Source organism: Trachinotus anak, unplaced genomic scaffold, assembly GCF_046630095.1.
Source record: "Trachinotus anak isolate AG129_WGS33_773 ecotype Australia unplaced genomic scaffold, CSIRO_AGI_Tana_v1 ptg000033l, whole genome shotgun sequence".
Lineage (NCBI taxonomy): Eukaryota > Metazoa > Chordata > Actinopteri > Carangiformes > Carangidae > Trachinotus > Trachinotus anak.
This window is the reverse complement of record NW_027273884.1, coordinates 829,860-853,968: the sequence shown is the minus strand read 5'-3', so window position 1 is coordinate 853,968 and position 24,109 is coordinate 829,860. Positions and strand designations below refer to the sequence as shown.

The 24,109-nt window shown below is 40.7% G+C and overlaps 1 protein-coding gene across 1 annotated transcript; it reads right to left on the bottom strand.

Annotated features, from left to right (window-relative positions):
- Positions 1–5,490: 5,490 nt before the first annotated feature.
- On the bottom strand, positions 5,491–23,942 carry sertad4 (SERTA domain containing 4). The gene is made up of 4 exons (XM_071471424.1): positions 23,210–23,942; positions 9,949–10,121; positions 9,524–9,642; positions 5,491–9,135 (listed from the first exon to the last, which is right to left on the bottom strand). Exons 2-4 carry the CDS (start codon positions 10,100–10,102, stop codon positions 8,257–8,259), a joined length of 1,152 nt encoding a protein of 383 aa, XP_071327525.1. The 5' UTR covers positions 10,103–10,121; positions 23,210–23,942; the 3' UTR covers positions 5,491–8,256.
- Positions 23,943–24,109: the final 167 nt, after the last annotated feature.

Genomic DNA, 24,109 nt, shown 5'->3' with positions numbered 1-24,109 from the left:
AGGAGAAAATAAATGTCATAGGGTCTGAATGTCAAATTATGTTGTCTCTTTATTTTCTGCAGTGATTTCCATAGCAGCGTAAAGACTACTAATGAACCTAAATCTGTTTAGTTTAATTAATCTTAAATCTGATAACATCTGTGACCTTGAGTGTTGATGACAGTTATGTTCTGTCTAAAACACAGGATAGAGGCATATTCAGCAAAAGTGTTTTAAGTGTTATAATGTATCACACCATTCATCAGGAACTAAGTATAAAATGTTATTTGTTAGTATTGTTATTTCTCAAAAATACAGAAGATTTTTTTTTTTTATCATTTATTATTTTTTAAGCTTAAAAACAAAGGAAGGTAATACTACTCCTAAACAAATTTAGCAGTCCTGACATTGCATTTGGAAGTAGATACAATTGTGCAAAAACATGCATTTCTTGATTTTTTTTTTTGCCACTTAAAGGTAATCCAAGCTGTCAACACAACACTAGATATATGGTTTATTATCTTACAAATGGCCGATGTGTTGGCAAACATTTTAAAAATCTAGCAGACATAGAGTAACATTAGCATTTGTTTGGAGATGTGTTGTTAGCCATCCAAGTCTATACCCTTTTAGGTCCTGTTTGGTCTCCACCAAGTCCTGAGGAAAATCTGCGGCTGCTAAATGTTCCACTATGTTCAGTAGCTCGTTCATAACTTTCTCTGTCAGCTGTTTGGCACTGAGCAGGTAGTTTTCCACAGGTTTATCTGAGCTTTTCCACTGAAAACAGCTGCCTGCTCCTCCTGTACTGATGAGAGCCATGACAGTGAATCAAAACTTTAAAATCACAGACTGTAAAACCAAAATAATGAGCTGAAAAACACAAAAACACCTGCAGACTTAGGTGATATGTCTACTTGGGTTTATGACTACAAGTGACCTCTTTCATATTACAATAATTTATGGTAATTTAATCGACTGTTCATATGAAATTAGTGGAGCTTTAAGTGAATAAAGTTGCTGATTCGGGTGTTGCAAACCTTGAACATGGCATCCCCTGAAATGGGGCGTAGCTTATTAGTGGAGAAAACCTAAAAAGGTATCGTCTCATGTTTGGTTTTTATTACCTGGTGTTTTGCAGTAAACATGTGCATCTAACATGATAAAACAGCTAAATCATTTTTGACATGCCAGAACAGACCAATGACATCTGACCATGAGGGTTAATCAAAGTGGGATCACTGTTTCAAGATAATGAATGAATGAATGACAATTAAGTGTTATACCACTGTAGCACCAAAATTAGACAATGACAGTCATTAAATGCCCACATTTGTCTGCAGTCAGTGTTGTCATACATGAGTGCATTGTGGGGAATAGATGGACAGGCAGATGTAGTCCTACCTCAGTTTCAGCAGGGAAACAAGATAACAAAGCAATTTGGACTTAAGTTGTGGGTTCTTGCCTCCCAGTCTTCCGCTACACTTCTCTTTTGCTATGGGGTAGTAAAATGCAAGTTTGCCACCTGAATTTGTAAATTTCTGGTGTCTTCAATTAAAAATGAATCTAACAATAGAATTGTGTTATTGGTCAAAGCCAATAAAAAGCATCTCTTTCATCTCCAGTGACAATACGTGGGGAACTTTGTCTTTGTACCGTGAAATATTCATTGGTGGGGAAAGGGAGTGTGCTTCACAGTCAAGGATTGAGGACATCCTACACATTGCAAATGTTTATCAAATACCAACAGCCTCTTTCTGCATGGAAAATACAAGCGCATTATGCTGGCGGGAGAGACCCAGAAACATCAACAACAGCCAGAGAACTGTGGTTGTTATGTAAGCTGAATCAAATTGATCCTATGGGGATCGACTCGTTGGGCTTGAGTTGGAGTGACATGGATGAAAATTCAGGCATAATAATGTGCAAGTGCTTGCAGAGGGCAAATCACTGCTGTAGTGCTTGTTATTTAATACGACTCTGCATTGTGATTGTATGAATCAGATTCTCTTTGATATCATTACAGATCTCTATAATAAAGTCGAGGATCTTTAGTTTCAGCTTTGGCTTGTAGCCTTAATTGTAATTAACAGATTACTTGTCACTTATCTTCACTCAACAGAAGTCATCAACAAAGCAGCTTGTTGCCAAAGATCTGCTATTTTTACATAACATGTCCTCAAAACCCTAACTCATAAACAAGACCCCAAGATAGTTGAACTCCTTCACTTGTACTTAACTGTTGTGGTGAAGAGGGAACTGAGCTGGAAGGCAAAGCCCCCGGTTTCTCAATTGATCGTCATTCCGACCCTCGCCTATAGTCATTAGCTTTGGGTAGTGACGGAAAGAAAGATCACAAATACAAGCAGCTGAAATGAGTTTCCTTCATAGAGTAGCGAGGCTCAGCCTTAGAGATAGGGTAAGGAGTGCTGACATCCAGAGGGAGCTTAGAGTAGAGCCGCTGATCACTCACATCAAAAGGATGTGGTTCGGGCATCTGGTAAGGATGCCTCTTGGGTGCCTTCCATCGGAGGTCTTCCAGGCCCGTTCAATTGGTAGGAAGCCTCGGGGTAGACCCAGAACATACTGGAAAGATTATGTATCTCATCTGGCCTACAATGCCTCAGGACCACCTAAAAGGAACTGGAAAATGTTGCTGGGGAGAGGGAAGTCTGGACTACTTTGCTTGACCTGGTACCACCACGACCCAACCCTGGATAAGTAGCAGTAAATAGAAGGATGAATGGATGGTTGTCCTCAAAATAAGGAACTATAAGATCCAAATCCAAGAAAGCATGAACAAAGATGTAAAAGTCACAGAATCTACTATTATCATTGAAGCAGCTAATATATTATGATGCAATGGAGAGGATTCATACAACCACTGAATAATCTGCCAGACTTTAGATGATGATCCAGCAACCCTTAGATTCAATTAATTAGTCAGTTGAAACAAAACTGTACACATGATGATGTGATCTATCTATCTATCTATCTATCTATCTATCTATCTATCTATCTATCTATCTATCTATCTATCTATCTATCTATCTATCGCTCTATTATTCTATCGTGTTGCTATTGTAAATCAAACAGCAGATATAAATCTCCCAAACAGAGGAATTTTGTCTCTGAGGTGGGAGACAGCAGAACGGGGGAATAAAGAAAAAGGAAATTCTGACAATATGTTTGAGGCAGAGACGGAGGTGAGCCGGGTGGAGGAGGGGTGGGACCTCTGAGGCTTTGGAGCCAATTTGAGGACCTTGTGATGCAAAACCAGTCCTCAGCAACAGACAGTTCCCATGGCAACGGTGAGCTGCCAAAGTTCCTTGTTGACAAATGACAGCTCCCCTCTCCTCAGCACTCGCCCGGCGATGTCTCCCTCTGTGTGTGTGTGTGTGTGTGTGTGTGTGTGTGTGTGGGTGTGTGTGCTATTTGGCAAGTCCCCATCTTTGCCTTAGGTATTGGGGGAAGAGGGGGTGAAGGGACATTCAGATACACGGAGAGAAAGAGCATTGTTTTTTGTATGCAGACATGCATGCATACACACACACACACACACACACACACACACACACACACACACACACACATACACATCTTACGTACCATTACTGGCTTCTGAATAAATTACTCATACGTGCTCTTAATGTTGTACTTTCGGAACTATTCATTGTCTATAGTTGTACAGTACATGTTTGTCAACAAAATGATGTAGTAGGTACTGGTACTATGGAATATTTTGTACATAAGTGTAGTGATTTGGAAGTACAGGCACCTGTTCCTCAGAGGGTACTCTCGAGGTGCAGCTAGACACTTGCAATGTGTGAAAACTATCGAGTGAGCTGGGAAGTCCTAATAGACCCCCGGTCAAACCAGTTACATTAACCTTAAATTAGTTAAAATAGTTAATGTAATGGATGAACAGTTGAAATGATTAGCTGAAAATAATGGATAAAAAGTGAAATAGCTAAAAATAAATGGTTAAAAAAAGATATCTAATGATAACAGTAATAAAAGGTTTAAATGATTGAAATAGTTGGCTATCAGCTATAAAAAGTGAAATAGCTAAAAGTAGTGAATGAATAAATTGTTGAAAAATAGTTTGCTAGTATTATTCAAGTATTGAATAATTGGTGAATAAAACCACAAGTATAAATGGTTGAAACATCCAGCATCTGACTTGCTAAGTGGTAGTAGTACAAATGCAAAACTGACAGAACTAGCCTGAAAATTACTAATTATCATAACAATATATAACTACAATATAACACAATTACCCAATTTTACATCCTTTCTAAAAAACTCATAATGACAGGTGGGCTGACACAGCTGTGATGGTACAGCTGACAACAAAAGGTTGAGTACCAGTGGTGTGCTGTATACATGAGGTAATAAAGGTGTCATCACAGATACCCGTTTAAAGGACTGTGAATTTTCGTCTCAGGTTTGTATTACATAAATATCAAAGTAGCCTAAAAATATTTTTCATTTGGAAATTATGATTATATACAGTATGCTGCTTTTGCATCTGTTAAAAGGTCAGTCCAGTGATTGTAAGAGTAATGAAATAAGATCCAGTGATACTGAGGGATCTGAAGCAGAGGCAGAGAAAGATGGGGGAAGGCTGAGCGGCAGGATACGCACAGCCCTACAGCAGAGGTGTCATGAAAAGATGATCTTCCATCCTCACCTCGCAACAGAGCTGTCAAGATGTTCAGACCTGTGATTTAACCTCCCCACTTCACACTGTTATATCTCCCCAACACACACACTTGCCCACACACACACACACACATACACACACTCTCTTTATATTATGTGGTACAATAGCTTAGCTGCTTTCAAGCAATCCGGACCAATGTCACACAAAACCTGCCGTATTAGAAATAATCCAGTAATTAGGGCACGCACACTGAGCACTATTACTGGATCAAAAGAACATTTACCCTGAAGCCCAGTAATGCCAGTGGATGACAGTACTGTGTAAGTACTGACTGCATTATGCTGGTAGACTGCGTATGGAAGAGTGTATTTTCAAATAGTCTCTGGCTTCTCTCTAGGCTATATGGGATACAGGTAGAAGGGCCTGTTTTATGTTGCAACAAAAGTGAATATTGCAGGGACAATAGATAAGACAGGGAGCGCAGGGAGGAGTGTGGAGGTGACTGCTCTGAGCGTAATGTCAAAAAGATTAACAAGAATCGAGAAGCAAAGTGACACCTGAGAGACATTTGGCGCATGCAATAAGCTGCAGTGCTGCACTCCACTGAACAGCAGACAGGATGGGAGGCAAGACAATAAAGAGGGATTCACACACCTACATTAACACACACACACACACACACACACACATATACACACATCTCATTGTGTTGTATTTGAAAACTGCAAGAATCAGCATGGTTGTAATGTGAAGGAATAAAAGAGGAAGCAATATTTTTTTCAACATTTCTTTTACTGATCTTTACACTTGTCACAGAACATCACATAAAATTATCAGAGCAGACTTGCTCATTTGTTGTTTTTAATAACAGACAATGCAGTTTACATGTTCTTGTCTCAGAAACAAATATTGCTTCATCAAATTCTTTCATTTTCAAAAAATACCACCGATTATCACAGGGTTTTGAGAATTAAAATTAAATAGGCTGGTACTCGACTTGTTTTGTTGTAGATATGGCACTGATGCTGTTTGGGATGCAAACTGTCAGTTTTGTACATCAGGAAAAAAGAGAGGACAAGGCAGGAATAATTCCACCTTCCAACTAAGCTCATCAAAATGACTTAAGTGTACATCACAAAAAAACAAAAAAAAAAACAAAAACAAAACAAAAAAAAAACATTACTGACAAACACATCTTTTTATTTTTTTTTTAACAACTTTGGTTTGGGTTTGTCATCAGTGTGAGGACCCTAATCTTCAGAAGTGCCAAACAAGAGACACACCAACAAATAAGAAACCACTGATCATGCCATTATGACAGAAAGGCTCATGAGTAGATTAGACCTGGTTTGGTATCTATCCATCCTTGACTCTTTTAATCAGTCCATCACCTCCTCTATTTTAAAACAACATACTGTATATATATACCGATTTATACCCAGACAGGCTGACAACTGTCTACAACCAATGAGATTTCACTCTACCAAGCTCGATTCTAGACGCTTCAAATACCAGGAACTTCGGGCGACACACACACAGGTGTGAATCTACAAAGACAGGGTATACTAATAATTCAACATTTTGGGAAATATCCCTTTTTGTTTTCTTGTGAAGAGTTACATGAGAAGATTAGAGGTGCTGGTAGGCAAATTTTGTAACCTCAGGACAGAGCCAGGCTAGCTGTTTCCCTGTTTCCGGTCTTCCTCTAAGCTAATCATCTCCTGACTCATTTCATATTTACTGGACAGACATGAAAGAGATATCCATCTTCTGACTTAACTCTCGGCAAGAAAGTTAATACTGTAAGCATATTTCCCAAAATGTTGGGATATTCCTTTAAGCATTTTGTTGATCATAATTTAAAAGATGCTGAATGAGGCTAATTTTGACTGGCTTTTCCTCAACGAGCTGCTGCCTGTGCAACCAGGCTTAAGATGTGATACGAAGTTAATCTCCCAAAGATATGACAGAGACAACCAATTTAGACACTGACAGACGGTAAAAACTTCAAGGATTTTTAAATGGCCCGTCAATGCAACTGTATTTCTCCCAGTACTCCTGGTGGCCAGACTATGACAGATTGGTCGGTTGTCATTGTGTTTGTGAGTGTAACAGAGAGTCAGGGTGAAGCAAGGAGGGGGGGAGCAAATCGACTGATTGAAGCTCTACAATAAAATAAGATTTTATTGATATCCATTTCCCATAGGAATAGTAAATAAAATAGAAAGTCGATATTTGGTGGTCAATGTTGATATTGTGGCGGGCAGCCACAAATAAAACAAGGTAAACACTGGGGTCAACACAAATTACTTGAGAATCAATTTCTTGAATGCCATTGGCCATTGATTGTTAGTCTATAGCTATTGAATGAAAGTTTGATTTTGATTCAAATAAGAAATAAAACAATTTCTTGCTTGGTGATGAAATATTTGCTTGTTCAAACTGCTAAAACATCTGATTGGGAGGATAACAGCAAAACACACATTGGTGTATATGTATTTACAGTATCTAATTATAATGCTGACATTTAAATCAGAGAATGACATCCGTTTTCATGCTGTTAGAGTCAAATAATTTTTGGTAAATGAACATCAATGAACAGACCTACCAAACCATAACAGGTCTTAACAGGCCTTTGACAACCGTCCTTGAAGGTTGGCTTTACATTTGAGCATTGTCAAGACAGGTAGAGCTAGAAAACATGCATTTTGAACTAAAAACAAACAGAACACATTTTGGGTGTGGAGATTTAGTTTGATTTGAAATTTTTAACCTTTTAACAACATTTGAATTGCATTTAACTACATGCCCTGTTTAAGTCAAATGCAGTCATTTGGAACGCAAGAGAGCTACTTAGTAACAAGAACAATTACATTAACACACAATATACATGTATCTATAAAAACACTAAGGCACTTGAAATTGTGATTTAATATTTCCAATGGTTATGATTGTTGTCTCTTAAAGTAATTTGAAGAACATATATTTGTGCCGCTGCTGCAGCACAGTCACTCGCCATTGCCTGAGACAGCATCAAAATTAACAGGCACACATTAACTATGTGTGACCCATGTTTAATAATAAAAAGAACAGCTTAAAATCAAGTTTTAAAATGCTACATCATATCTTGCAAACACACACACATACACACACAGACGCATTCACTCGCAAATCCACATCCCTTTATTTCATAGGCTTGTTTAGGGTCCTTAAACAAGACCGTTGCACCAATATAAAGCCCCATTAGAGACTTTTAGTTTTGTGCTGTGGGGCTTGAAAATGGTCTTGGAGACAGTGCAATAGCAAGCTTCAATTCACCTTTGGGATTTCAGATCCCACCATATGTGACCTTGGCCTTAGCCTTCATAATTGCTTAAGAAATGTTTCCAGTGGCAATAGAGGCCAAGAATTTTCTATTTTTCATCTGACCGCAATAGAGCTGCATTGAGTTTGTCTGTGTAGAGTATATTAGACCATTAAAATAAAGCTGACTTGGCATTACAATAGTGTAGTTAGCTCACACCTTCATATGAGTAATCTTCAACTGATGACAGTTGTCGTCATCATTACGTTTTCATTCAAACAGAATTTAAGTAATTTTTCAGAAAGCACAATCATTGTCTATGAGCCCTGCGGTGCCAGAAGCTAACTTTGTGGAGCTCTCTGTCTGATGCCCACTGACAAGGTCTAACACCCTGCTCCTCTTCCTCCTCGTCCTCCTCCTCTTCTTCTTCCTCCTGCTCTCCCTCCTCCTCCTCTTCTGCCCTGCCTGTCATGCAGCTGTCCTCCTCTGTCCTTGTGTGTGCATGACCCAGCAAGGTCCTAGTCCTACTTTTCAGGCTTGACTTGTCTTTAACAACATCAATAGAAGGCCCTGCTTGTCTTTCATCATCTTCTTCCTCCTCCTCTTCTTCCCTCTCTTCTTCCTCTTCATTTTCCTCCTCCTCTTCAACATCTTCATCCTCATCATCACGTTCTTGTACAGCCACTGTCAACCCTAACTTACTATGGCTAGCTAGCTGGAAAAACGAGGATGAGTGTGGTGTGGATGGGCAGGTAGAGAGTGCTGCATCATACATGGAGAATGGGAGGTGGAGGTAGTGTCCTGCAGCAGCTGCCGCTGCATAGATGCAGCAGCATGTCTGGGCACAATCAGGGCGAAGATCCCCCTGTCCTCCACGGACCATTCGGAAGCGCTTACGGAAGGGAGGTCCAGCCTGTGGTGCCAGGCAGATCCGGGTGGGTACTGCTCCATGGAGTGTCTGATGAGCGGGGTTAGTGCTGGCTGGGAGGACACAAGGGCCAGTGGCAAATGCTGCATTTGGTGGGAAGCACCAGTCAGTGCTCTGGAGCAGGATCTCAGCTCGCAGACGCCTAAGGAGGTTGTTAACTAGAACAGAGCGTCGAAGGAAGGCCTCAGGGTCGTCAATGAATCTCATCTTCTCCAAGGAGAGACGCAACACATGGGCACGCTCCTCCAAAACTGGTGCAACCTGAAGGACAGTATTCCATTAACTATGTAACTGGGTCAATTATTTAAAAAAGGCTGAGATGCTGATTCAATAAGATCACATTACCCAACCAATTCAAAAGTAACCACAAGTAAGGTACAATTCAGAGTGAGAAGTTTTGATTTTTTAAACTAAGATATCGATGCAAATTAAAATGCAAACAAGCTCTAAAAAAGAGAACTGTTTAAAAGCAAGAATGAAGTTAATGCAAAGTTATAAAATCATAACCAATTAAAAATCATAATCAATCCTGTCAAAATGATATTTAAGACATTTTAAGGCCAAAAATTCAGCTGCGGAAAACCTGAACACGATTATTTAGGATACACTGAGTGCTCTGGATTGGGAATATCAGTGTATTAATACTTACAGTCTGGCAGTATGTCCTGAAACTGAAGGAAGGCTCATCATCATCATCAACAAACTTCCTCTTAAAGTATGCAATCCTCGACACTGAAACATGATCAGGAACTCGTCTACAGGAGGGTTCTGCAGAGAGAGAAAACACTACCATAAATCAAGTGCACTGTGGGACCATTTAATATTATCACATCTTGAACATAAAACTAAACATTACTGTATGTTTTCATCATTCAAACATACAAAAATGTTTGAATAAATGTCTTATTTTGGGGCCAGCGGGCCATAGCCCAACCTGTACAGATGACTTATTTCAAGCCCTATTCCTTGAATATCTATTCGACTACCACAGGCTGAGCTTGTTTTGTGGAACAGCATCTGATTAAGTCAGGCTTAAATAAATGACTGAATGAACATCTGTGTTGGTGTGTGTACCTTGTGTAAATTGCTCTTCAGAGCTGCATGGTGGGGCAGAGCTTGACAGGCAAGTCTTGGTGCAGCGCTCTGATTCCCATATGGGCTGATATGTGGAGAGCGGTGGGTCTCCTTCTGGGTCCAGGAAAGGATTCATGGACAAAACGAGGGTCATCTCTCTCTTTGATTTCGATCTGGAAAAAAAAACAGAATGGAAATCAGTACAATCAAGTTGACAACAAAGCACTATTTCTAATCCTAGAAATATTCATAACAGAACTCCTCAAAAGATGTGGAAACAGAACGATAAACTGAGCTTATTTTGGTTTGTTTAGTGAATCCATCAATATTGTGTTAACTAATTTGTTTGTTATTAGTAAATCCAGCACCAGTTTGTAAACTATTTATACACATCAACAATGAACACGTCATGTGGGTAAATTTCACAATCATTTTGCATATGCTCTCATAACGATGTGATAAATGTTAACAAGTTTGTCTATGATACTGGCAAATACGCCAGTGTTGCTGTGGAGGAGAAACCAGCGTCTGTGCGAGCTGTGTGACAAATCTGAACGACAATAATGGTGAGCTCTAAAAATTGGCAGATGGCTGGCAACTCTGTGATACGTAACAAGTGGGACACAGATGGAGAGATGACACCCACTCACACCATGAATTCCCTATTGATTAGGCGGTAGGAGAGTTAGCGAGATGTTTGACACCAATTTGCTCAGTGAAATGGATCCCACACGTGGAAATGCACTGGGAAGCTGTGTCAACAGCACGTTAATCTGGGAGGCAGAGGAGATGTGCACTCACTGTGCCAGTGGGACCAGTGCAAAAGGCAAACAACTTGACAAAAGGTATCCAACAGGCACAGTGCCTGTTTGATTTGAATGAATGAATGAATATCACCTGTTTTAAATTAAAGGGATGCAGATAAGAAGAAACATGAGGCCCACACATTGCTTGGCAGCAGTACAAACCCACCAACTGAGCTTTTTTCAATCTGACAGCAGATCCCTATTATCAAGACACTGAGGGGCCTCAGAGCTGAAGTCGGTCTCTGAATCTGTGGTGAGAAACTGTATCGTCCTTTTGATCACAGAGAATGGCTGTCATTTGGCTCGCTGTTGTTTCCTCCCCTTCATGCAGAATGCAAAGCCAGCTGTTTGAGGCATAAGCGGCTGGACCTCCTTGTCACCACCTTACCTCCTCAGAGCTTCTCGTGCCCCTCCTCCACCTGCCTGCATCAAGAGATGTCATCGCCCACAACCCATCTTGACAGACCAAACTGAGGCGACACCATCTCAGCCTTACCCCTGTTGGGTAGCTGATTAAAATGTCCGCTTCAATAAGCTCCCTGCTTTGCTTGGATGCACAGTTTTATTTCTGTGTGCTGCTTTTCGAGTGTTTGCTTTTAACAGACTAATCAGACACACCTAAAACCACTGAAACGTCACCTCAAACTGTGCTGCTCTTACTGAACCTATCTACGAGCCGCAGGGAGTAATGGATTACATGGAACAGCTTTACATTTTGTATCTTCTAAGGATGTATCAGACATGCTTTAAGATCAACAGTCAGCTACAACAGCCCAGTACTATTTCTGCATCACTGCAGCTGAAACACTGATCTGTCTATTTTGTCAAGTTTACACCCCATCTTATCCTAACTCATGAACAAGACCCTCCATGTGAAATGCCAGTTTATTGTAGTAAAGGGGGTGCATGTCCCTTTGACAAACTGCCCTGGGGACAAACTAATGGTGTGTCTACAAGGAAAGTGTTTCAGCCCTGTTTTGTACTTGTCCGTCTCATACATGTATGATGGAAAAGCTGAGTTCCTATTTAAATCAATCAAGCTGTCTACACAGCCCTGCCTTGAGCTGAACTGCATTAACACTGCCAGACTGCACTATGGGCTACTACTGGAGAGAGACCTGCACAAGGGGAGTGAGATCTACGAGCAATATGTGTCGACGTGTGACAGGTTAAGAGGAAGAGCTGTGTGTATCAGTGTATCAGAGAACACATGATTTTCTACACTTGCCTCAAGCCAACAGAGTGAGTTAACAGCGACGTGGATTGTACTCCCTGAAAGCACAGATTCAGAATTTTGGGGAAAATAAAACAAAATACACTTTACTTACACAATTCAACACAACTTCAGTATATGGCTGAAGGTAACCTGATGAGCCTGAGCCTGATGAGCCTGTAACTCATCTATTCCAGTTTTGGTCATAAACCACAATGTAACATTATGGATTATTCATCTTTTATTGAGTGTGTCATTGTCAAACCACACTTGTATGAGCCAGATTCCACTGCTGAGGGCTCCCCCACCAAGGACCACCAACTAGGGCCAATTATGTCACTATTATTGAGCGCTAGTGCCATGGTTAATTAGCAGCTTTAGCCCTTCTCATTTCCCCCCTGAGCTGCTTTTTTACCCTCAGCTATTTTCCTCTCCATCACCTCCCCTCACCACTGCTGTTGCTACGTTTGCTTGGGCACAAAGAAACAAGCATGCCATCACTCCCTCTGCCCTCCGTAGGGACCTCCATCTCGACATCTCCCCCTCCCTCTTTCACCGTCTCTTTCATCCCCCAGTCTCAATCTCTCCCTCTCTCTCGCCGTGTGTCTCTCTCCTTCTCCCTCTCTCTCTTGCTGACATCCTTTCAACAGCGGTCACAGTTGACAGCTCTCTGAACCAGGGGGTGAAAAAAAAAACAAAACAAAAAAAAAAACACAAAACAATGAGAATACCGACAGAGCAGCTTCCCTGCATGTACAGCAATACTTCTTGTTCTTCAAAGAAAAGGAGGAGGAGGGGGAGGAGGGGGGAGACTGTGAACAAGTGTGTGTGCGACTGTGAAAGAGGAAGGGAGAAACGGGTTGAGAAATAAAAACAAGGAACGAGGAGAGAAAAATCTCCTGGGGGGATATCATCCCTTTCTTTCTCTATTTCTGTCTGCAACTCGCAGGAATGTGAGAGTGACTGAGAGCAAGTGTGAGCTGTGTGTGTGTGTGTGTGTGTGTGTGTGTGTGTGTGTGTGATTGTATTTAACAGTGTGTATTTTGGGGAAAAAAAAAAGAACCTGTGAGTGTGTACAAGTGTCAGCGAGTGTGTGTGTGTGTGTGTGTGTGTGTGTGTGTGTGTGTGTGTGTGTGTGTGTGTGTGTGTGTGTGTGTGTGTGTGTGTGTGTGTGTGTGCGAGGCACTGCTTCACCTCTGTTCAGTCACAGCTCCTCTGGCATCATCCCTCTTATCTTCCCTCTCTCACAGCTTCCCTACCTCTGTCTAACTCTCTATCTCGCCTTCTTTTTCATTACACCCTTTGATGATGAGAAGTTAATTGCAGTGCCAGGGCACGAGACAAACTGTGGGAGGGAGGCAGAGTGATAGAGAATAGGAGGAGAGAATGGGAAGAGGTGGAGGAGCAGATAGAGGGAGGACTGAGGGAGGGATGGATAGATGGAATGAGTCAGGGAAGGAAAGATAAGTGCCTTAGGAGCCTTGTCATGAGTGGAGACAGATCGCCCGCAGGGATGATTTCTGCTGCTGTGATTGACTCACTCCCTCCAGCGCTGAGATAGACAGGCGCGCACACACACAGACATGCACAGCTTGTAGTGTCCTCAAATATTTTGGAGAGAAGTAAGCTAAGGCCATGACAGTCAACCAAGGTGCCCTGGGACCACACTACTAACGACAGACCCTGGCTTTTCTCATACATACTGTAGGTGTTATTTTATCTTCCTCAAACCAAGCTAATGTTGACATCCATATTCTAATAATATCCAGTGTCTAGCAGCTTTGAAGATTTTAATTAGGGGTCTGGATTAGATTTGGGTATTGTTTAGGTAACATTATTTGCATTTAAACAAATGCATTTTACTTTACATTCTCCAAAAGAGCATCACCCATGACCACAGAACTACATCCTTCTTCAAGAGAAAAGCTAGAGAAACAGGCGTGAAGCAGTGACCTGTCTGGATGAAAGCTAATGCAAAACAGTACAGGAACACTGAGTGAACAAACTTAAAGGGGCTGCTTGTAAGTTTTCTCTGCTGCTGAATGTGAATTCTTGCCAGAAGCGGGTGGTGGTGACTGTTGCCTGACAAGAGCTTCGTCCATTGTTGTGTTTACAAGAGGTTATAATATGCCCTTGGAGAATGGAGGCTACAATGAGTTGCTATTGGAAAGTGACAAAATGTTCGGAGGCTAGCTGGTTCAGGTGCTAACAACAGAAGAAATGAAATGATAGAGATAAGATTTAACATTGGTGTTGGAGACTGCTCTTGGTTAGTAAAGGAATAAAGTTTGATGCTGTACTTGCAATGTTTCTTCTTGACTTGACTTTACTTGACAGTAAACAGCTGTTAATGCTAATGATGCTAATGTAATAGCTCCTTTAAGGAACTTCATGCCAGTTTTCCCACAACTAAGTGAAGGAAAAGATGCCTACATCGGACTGTTTCATTTGAATGGTTTTTAGGTTTAAGAGGTAATCCTGTAGAGTTTCACTATAAAAGTAGCAAAAAAAATTGTGTATCAGAAATCTCAATCTTGTCTAGTTAAGCATTTTGTGACCCCTTTTTATAGTAGGACTAACTACCTTCACTTTGCGATACAAGAACAGAACAGATCCTGGCCATGAATCATAAACTTAAAGGATGCTGACTTTTTGTACATGTTAGCTTTAACCTCAGTTAGCATGGTATCATGTATGTAGCCATTAAGTCTATATTTATGACCAATATTTTTTATTTTAAAAAGGTTTAAAATCCAGCTAGAAACATGAAGAGTCAGCTGAGGACAGCATTTTCAACCAGCTCACGGAGGCAACATTAGTTTAATAACCAGCTAGCTACTGTTGTTTCAGACAGAAAAATCTAGGTAATTAGCTAAAAATTAGCAGTCTGTTTTGTCTAAATCCACTTGTTTCAAATATGAATGAGTTTTAAAGATCTGATTATGTAACGTCAACAATGTTTCTAAATTGCAATTTCTGGTTACTTGTTGGCTGACATACCAATATGTCTATAGTCTACATGTCTACAACATTGCTAAATATATCAGCCTAAGAGATTTATTTGTTTAGCTCTAGTAAAAAGTGTGACTGTAACACATAAATAAAAGAAATCTGGTTTCACACTTCCTCCTATGCTTTACCATCCAACTTGGCAATTTTTTCAGGTTGTTGAGGATTGACTAAGCAAATCCATTTTTGTTTTTTGCACAGGCATTCCTCTGCTGCATGCCTTAGATATGAGGACTGTAGCACCACCAGCAGCTCTTATTTTCACATTTCACTTACAATTATTTCACAATATCAACAGGAGGTTATAATGATGACAGTGGAGCTGTTTCTGGTCACAGGCATTTATGTTATTAAGGTGGGTAAACTATGACCCTCTGCTCTGTAAACCATCATCTGTGTCACAGCCTGAAAAATAAACAGGATGACAGTAAACAGTGTAACAATATATGGGGGAGCTTTTAGCTAATCTGCTTGTTATCTTCGTTCTGTCAGCCATGGCTTTTTAAGAGTGTTTCGAGGTTCCACTTACTTGCACTCAACCTGCGTTTAATAAAAAACAGTCAAAGAAAAACTGATATTTAAGCCAAACATGGGGGCAGATTTTATTTGTACAGTGATTCTGGGGGAGTATGAAACATGCCTCTAATAAACTTTGTGCTCTCTCAAAGTAATTTTCTCTGCGGCCTCAAAAATGCTAATCGATCCAGCATGTGTTTGACAGAGTGTATGTTGTATTACTCTGTGTGTGTGTGTGCGCGCGCGTATGCGTGTGTATGTTAAATGTTTACTCCCTGTTCTTTTGGCCAGGTTTTTAGTAAGTGTTTCCGAGCCTTAGGGGAACAGATAGCAGTGAAAAGAGTTCATGTCTGTGGTTTTCACATCAAAATAGATCCCAGACGGCCCGTGAGGGTCTTCACAGCACACACAAGCACGCACTGTGTCACATCTTAACTGCACAGAATCAGGAAGATAAATTGTAGGACAGGGAATTCTGTGGGCGGGAGTGTGTTGGTGAGATTTTGTTCTGCCATACTCCATTACCATAAATGCATATGAACACACCCTGTGCATCAAGATCACAAACCTAATAAAGACTAACAAAGTGCATGCACACAGTGACTACACATTTATGATTACAGCTATAGAATTTCAGGAGAAAATGCAAATTAATGAAACACAGAAATGTGTTATTATTACACAAATTTATATATCTGAAGTATGTGATCACAAGCAATAATAATAATTATGTGTTTCTGGGCAGAATTATTTTATGAAATACTCCCTGTTTATAGCAGTAAAATTAGAAGTGTCTGGAACAAATATGCATTTGCCATCTGGTTTAAACCAGAACATTATCAAATAACTGGACTACAATTTCCTAACTCATGATGGGACAATTCATTGTTTACGACTTTGGACAATGTGACAATTCGCGGCCTCCATCTTTATATGTGTTATGGTTAAGTTGTTGCACACTGGATCTTCTGTGATTGCTGCAGATTGTGTGTAAAGGAAGTGCTTACACACTTGAACACTGTTAAATATGACAAATTACATGATTAGATGTAGATAAACAGTAAAATACTATCTAACATCTATCCATGTGCATTATCTAGGATTAACTGTGATTATCTGTGATTAACTGTCAACTCCTGATGACACAAATACCATATTTTCTAACAGACCAAATAAAAATGAAAATATAACTGTGACATGATGACAACATGAACACTTAAAATGGTTTTAATGCTTAACCATAGCACTGAACCATGTGCCATGCATTACAGATCATTTTACTGGTGAGACAGTTCACAGGAAATGGCCAATTTGAGGGAACAAACTGGCACAAAGTCGACTGAAATGTGTTCCATATGTATAAAGCGCTCTGAGGTGTATTGACAGTAACCTTGTGCACATGTACAAAGTGAGAAAAATCCTTTTATAAGTCACTCTTGACAATGTCAGCTCTTGTCAATGTCAGCCCTTGTGTGTGTCAGTACTTATTCCTGTATAGACACAGACAGATGTATGTGTCTGTGTGTGTGTGTGTGTGTGTGTGTGTGAGTGTGTGTGTGTGTGTGAGTGTGCGTGTTTACAGTGACAGTTTGTGTGGTGGACCAAATCTAAGTGATACATCTCCACAGTGAGAAGATAAGTGGGCGTAACCCTGAAAGAGCTGCCTGTGGTTGCATTGACAGGAGCTTCAACAGCAAGCTTCCTCAGAGCTCTGTGATCTCAGAGGAAGGAACTTTGAATCTCACAGGAAGAGAGAAAACTTGAGTACTGGCACTGCTGTCCCTGCTCCCCTGCATTTCTTTTTTAGTTTGATGCCAGCTGCCTCTGCTCACACATACAGTACAGAAACTGAATGTTGATGTGTTTTGACAGGGATAGGGCCACAGAAATCTGTCACATGTTGAGTACCTGTTGTATCTGTATAGTGTTACCTGGTCACCTGCAACACTTTGATGCTTACCCTTATAAATCCTCTTTGCTCTCTTGCATTACATGCACACTCCAGACTGAAATCCACTGGGAAAGCACAATTACATCAAATGTAGGTGCTATTGCAAAAGTTACATTAAAAATCTAATCAAATATCACACAAAACCACTTTGCTGCCTCTGAGAAACACTTTTGGCCACACAAATTAAATTGGGGGCTCCTCCACAATATAAAAAATATGGACAAAGAAATGTGCTGATGTGCAAAATAACTATGACACACACACAAAGTCAATAAATGTGTAAAAGCAAAATGAAACGAAATGCGATGGAAACAGACTGAGTGAATAAATCATGACGAACATGAAGCATTCGACTGTAATGTCACTCAAGCTTGAACTGAGGAGGCGAGAAATGAGACGGAAACATCAGACATGTGTGAACCAGTGAGGAGAGTGTAATGTTCCTCAGATTAATACATGAAACAAACATAAATGTTTTCCGTCACATTTTCTACATAGTTTCCCATCGTTTGACTGGGACTCTTCAATTAAGTAATCTTGTTGCATCCTTATCTTCTGCCATGGTTTAATGGCACCTAACTGGAGAATTAGCACGACAAGCTTTTTATGTAGATGGGCTCAACTCTTAATATTTGCACAACAGTAACGGATAGAAGCGTTATTTGCATTTTCATCAGTTTTCTGGAAATTCTTTTTTGGCTATATTTGGATGGAAACTGGGCCACTGAATGTGAAGTTCAAGATAAATGAGCAGCAAATCCTCACTCACTCCCTCTTCTTCTGGTATCATAAATTGTCAAGATGCTATGTTATTTATAACAAGTGAGGTATTTTTCTGTCATCTATCTATTACCACATAGCGTTTTCATTGAAAATATACAGTTCACATTCATGTCATGGCCTTCTGAATGTCTTTTTTAATGCACTAACATCTGGATAGTGTACATCTACTTCTTCTTCTCTTTTCGCTAAAGCTCTGCTATCTTCTGTGGTACATTACAAAAAACGGTTAGATTCATGTAAATACTCAGACACTATCCACCTACAAAGTAAAAACTGCAGGTGAATACCAGGCAGAAAGTGGGTTAATGACTAATAAACTGTAGGAGAGATCGTCATCTGATGTTGATCATCATACTGTAACTGAGAACTCGAAGCCAAGACATAGCCCACTTCTTCTCAGTATGGAGAGGCCTCATTCCATCAATATGCCTGTTGGCGTGGGGGCGGAGAGTGTGCAAGTGCTGGCATCAGAGGGTGAAGCACACAGCGAGACAGAAACAGATAGAATGGATAATAGGTTTCATGACATCAAGTTCTCCTTCAGAGTGGCAACAACAAGGCACTGTACGCCATGAATCAAAACTGAGACACTCAAATAGAAAAGCAATTAGCCCCCCGCTAGTAGAGTGGACCACAGTCACATAGAAACACTGAGATTTACCACGCTGGGCAAATTAGACATATAAGGTGAAGAGGTTTTGCAGAGGCATGCTCAAAAAATAAATCAATGCCAAAACACTGATTCTATGCTTTTTGGGCTTTCACAGAAACTTTAGCGTGCCGAAAAACCTCAAAGGTCTTCTCCTTAATGTACTTATGTGTGACATTACATTCTTGCTAAGGAATCTGCATAGGATTTGAGACGCTTAAAAAATGTTTTAGTTATGTGCCTTTTGTGTGTCTTAAGTAAGAGCCCGTGTGAACCCTCATTTAGATTACTGTTCAACAGCTTGGCTCAAAACACGTACACAGTGCTTTAGTAAATGTGACACTTACCTCCTTGTGTACACATAAACGTTACTTACAGTTATGTTGGCAAACATCTATGCAAACCTTTGCACATGATGACACTTGCAAAACATGTTTCAGAGAACAATGCAGGATGATATCTTCTTAAATAAGCGCCATTATTTTGTTCTACTTCTGCTAATGCATTTTTGTTCGTCCAAGTGCTGAGTACACATACTGGATGTAATGTACAGTTGCAAAGTGTCTGTGCCATAATTCAAGGCATTGATAACGAAGCCAGATGGCATTTAATTCAGCGCATATCTCTATGCCTAATTAATATTATAATGAAGAAGAACACAACTGGCACATTCTCATGATCTAAGTAAGGTTTTTTTGGTCTTTTCGAGGCCAGTTTATTGGAATTACATCCATATTGGACGATTACACAAGATTTACGTCCAATGGTGATAATATGTCGTATTTCTACAACTTATTAACCTGACACTCCAGATGGCTTGTTACACGGAACCATCTGGGAAGGCTCAGTTGAAAACAGTTTGCGAAAGGGGAAGCACTTTTACAAAATATACTTAGCAGCTGATTGGATAAACCTTCTGCCTATTGCTATCTATTACAGGCTGTCTTCAACCAATCAGATTCTGCATCCATCCCATTTTTTCCACTACTAGCTGAGCCAGTTGGTAAATCAAACTCTTGCCGAAGCCAGTCAGCAGAAGAGCAAAAACACCTTTTCCATTGAAAAAAAGCCTTCTTTGCTGTTCTTTGCTCCACTATCAATGAATAAATTCTCTCCAGTTCTGATATAATTGATGCTACAGCAGCATCTACGCTAACCTCTTTAGGAGCCGCCATTTCTGTTAACAAACAGTAGTGTCTTGCTGTTGGGTCATGGATTGTCACTCGAGAGAAATCCAGCTGATTCACAAGATTAACAAACTACTGTTGAAAGCAAAACTTTTCCCATATTGGCACTGGGTGTAAATAGACGTCGTCATTGGATGTAATTTAGGGTTTTGCAGAATCATTCAATATCAACAATCTTGTCTCGGTGGTAAGTTTATTTTAAGAATAGCCAGATTTTGGACAAAAATAACAGCCAGCCAAGTGGCAGCCCCCTCTGCCATTTCTCTCTTATGCTGTGTTATATTGACAATATTTTCTTTTTCTTTTTTTGGGATGCATCTTAGATTGTGTTTGTGCCAGCTTGCAGCCTGTCAAGAGGCATCAGAGCAGTGTGCAAATGGTGAAGGGGCCGTCTTGGCCGCGGTGGCGTGACTAAGCTGGGTTCAGAGCCCTGAGGGTTTCACCCGGCGCTCTTCTTGCTGAGTGGTGACACATGTGTTGTGACAAGGCGGCTGTACGGAGCTGCATTATGGTTTATCTGGGGATGGCTTGTTGTGGCTGTGAGGGTTAACAGGCCAGAGCTCTGCGGCTACGTCAGTGCCATTCTCCTGGAGGTGGATGCACCACGTTAAAGACAGACAAGGGCATCGGTATGTGCTTATTTTAAAAACAAACAAACAAAAAAACATTCATTGTCACAACCTCAAGTAATCCCCTTTTCACTCCTGAAGAGACAATGTTGAAGGATTTCCAAGCTATGTTCTTTATATTACAATATGAAACTGAGGGACATTTTCAAAGCTAATGAAAGGGGTGTGAAATCCACCACAGTTAAGAATATTTTTACCATTTACGATAAGTAATACAGTACTTTTACTTTCTATAATGTGAAGCATTTTGATTCATTGTTATTACATGTTGCATTAAACTTGTCTGAATAAATTAATGTTCTGGTGCAGGTCTAAATTAATTACAGACAAAGAATCGTTGAGAAAATATATTTTTTGAAGTAACTACGGGATTTTTAGGTGAAGGCTCTCAGGTTGTAAATGCAAGTCATAAGGTCTTTGCTATAAATAAAGGTCCTCTATTTTTACACTTGTGTAGAAACAAATGTGTGTTCTCCTCTCCTCTCAAGTTGTCCACCTTAGTTGTGTGTCTTTCTGGAGCACAAAGGCGTATTCATGACAGGGAAGCAGTGCCTGAGGGGAAGAAAGAAGTCTGGGGCTACACCCTGCAGTCCTCTCTCTCTCTCTCTCTCTCTCTAACACACACACACACACACACAAACACACACACTAAAGCAGCTCAACTTGTCTTGGCTGAAACCTTTTACACAAAACAGAGCAGCAAAAGAGAGGGACAAAGGGAATGAGAAGTGAAGCCAGCCAACTATCATCACCAGTGACTGTACTGGAATATACATTATCCACTGCACCTGCTTTATTCTGCCTTTCTGGCAAATTATGAACCATTACAGGTTTGTGTATGAGCAACCCACTTAAAGTGATGTTAATTTTATGCTTGGCACTGCGTCTGCTGAAAGGCAGCCTTTAAAAATGTATTGAATCTCCTTCAGCGTACACTACATGTCTGCTAAGAGCCATGTTTTGAAATGCTGTTCCAGATGTGAGACTCTGCGCCCTGCTGAGAGAGATGAATGTCTAGGGGGCTGCGGGCTACCTACAGGTTCACATCCTTAATGAGCAGAAGAGTCTGCTGAGAGGAAGATATGATTGATAGCGCCGCGACAGAACTGAAAGAGGGGAATCGCAGCAAGGGCTTTTGATAAAGACGATGGGGTGGAGGGCTTTGGCAGGCGGCAAAGGGAAGGAATCTGGCATCGGACTTGCCCAAGCTAGATGCCAGGAACCTGTCCACCATGCTGCAAAGCCAGAGTGTTTCCTCTTCTTACAACCCCTCTTCTCTGGTCTGTGAGTTTAATCTGAGCTGGATGCTCTTCCCTGTTGCGTGCCTCCCTATAGTCCACATAACACACTTTTCCCTCCAAGGGAAACAAATAGCAAAGGTGGAATTCCTGGCAAGTGACTCCGGATGTTGTTGGCAGTGAGTGGAGGTGAAGCGCATCCAACCCTATTACCAGCCCACTGCGCTAGAAGCCTGTCTTTCAGCAAAACTGCAGATAAAGACGGTTAGAGACAGAGGGGGAAATGGAGTTTATTTGTGATATTTATCCGTAAGACACCTTCTGCTGGAATTCTTTTTTTTTTTTATCCTTTCTGGGGCTAACAAAGTGTTAACAGTCCACTCTGAGTGGAGTCGATGCTTGTGACACTAAGTCTAAGAAAGCACAGAAATGACATCAAGGAGAGAATTACAACAGAAGCTCAGAATTCAACTAAATCGCACTAAACCCCCGTCTTTTCACAAGGCAGCAGTAATGCAGGCAACCGCCACTTCAGGATTTGCAGCCAAGCGCTGTCCCCACAAAATAATGAAGTGAGGTTGGATGGATGCCAGGAGGGTGGCTGGTTATGTCAGCCTGCATAATGTGTTAGACCAGGGTCTCTGTCATGTCACACTTATGAGCTATTGACTGTCCCGATTCTCAATAATCCTGCAGTATCAGATCTAATCAACCGAATACAGGTTTATCCAATAATTTACTCAGTTCAGTGAACATTACGTACATCAACCACATTGTCTTGACTAATGCAGTTTAGCTAAAGCCAACAGAATTATCTTAAACATATTTAGTCTTAATTAGACGTATCTATGAAATATACAATTCAAGTTTTAACTGTCATTTTTCATTTGACTCAATTACAATTAAGCACAACTACTCAGGAAAAGTACTTTAAATGCCGTTTTTTTTTTTTTTTTAATAAACCTTAAGAATTACTCATTATTTTCCTTCTCAGTGTAGCCTCATTGAACAGCATATCAAGTACGGGCGGCATCAAGGCATGTGCACTCGCCAAAATTGAGTTTGACTCCAGATGGGATGCTGTATGGTTTTGTTATTTATTGCACTATGGAAACAAAGACACACACAAAAATTGGACCTCATGTAATGAGAGAAGCAGCACAGTACATCAGAGGGGTAGCTTATGGGTGCAGAAACGATGTTCCATACTTTTACTCCTCAACACAGCGAACCTCATACTCACGTCTCTGGCGGATTCAGCTGCAGGAGTCTCAGCTTACCTGTCTTGAATTGTTGTGACGTCGTCCTCGGCTCCACACTTGCTTTGTGATAACGACTGAAATCCAAGGTGCGTTGGTGAAAAATGAAAAACTCCTACTGAATAAACACTATCGCGTCCTCCGCTGGCTCCGAGTCGTTCTAATTTTAGCCCAGCAGCAGACACGAGAAACGCACGGGCGGCTTAAACGCTACTTACGTAATTACCGGTTAATTGGCGACTTGTCTAAATACTAATCATTAAGCGCGCGTTTTCTCTCACTAGACCTCACTGGCAGAGGTACACAGCTGTTTTTTGTTTTTGTTGTTGTTGTTGTTGTTGTTGTTTTGTTTTCTCCTGTCCTCGGAGAAGGGGAAAAGCTGTGAGCTTTGGCCGTGTCGGCTGTGCGGTAGTCTAGTCCACTGACGGCGGTTTCCCCTGCTGAAGGTCCCGGGCAGCTCACGTCGTCACGGCCGGGCTGACAGCTCCTGTGAACGTGTGGCGGAGAAAACAACACCAGCGCCGCAGCTCCATTCCCTCCAGTCAACTACTGCTGAGGGGTTCAGGCGCTGCTCGGAATTTACCCAACTCTCCTGGTCAACAAGTTAAAAGTGAACCGTCAGGAAATTATTACATCAGTTTTAGAATTGCTGCTCCTGTTATGACCCCAACTAACCATTAATGTCATTATGGATTAATCTGTCAATTGATTTCTAGATTTTTGACAAACTACCTTTACATCTTCAGATTGCTTGCTTTACCCAAGAATATAAAATCTATTGATACTTAATTTACTATAAGACCAAAATAAGCAGAAAATTTCACATTTGAAAAGCTGTAACCGGAACATTTTTGTCATTTCTACATGAAAAATATTTTATGAAAATTAGGTGCAAACAACATTTTTCAAGTATTACTGATT

Bases quoted from the DNA above. Each gene is read 5' to 3' on its own strand.
- sertad4 (XM_071471424.1), bottom strand. From the start codon at position 10,102: ATGACCCTCGTTTTGTCCATGAATCCTTTCCTGGACCCAGAAGGAGAC. The intron at 9,643-9,948 runs GTACACACACCA...CTCTCTCTGCAG, and splicing joins TGAAGAGCAATTTACACAAG to AACCCTCCTGTAGACGAGTT. The intron at 9,136-9,523 runs GTAAGTATTAAT...ACTGTCCTTCAG, and splicing joins TCAGGACATACTGCCAGACT to GTTGCACCAGTTTTGGAGGA.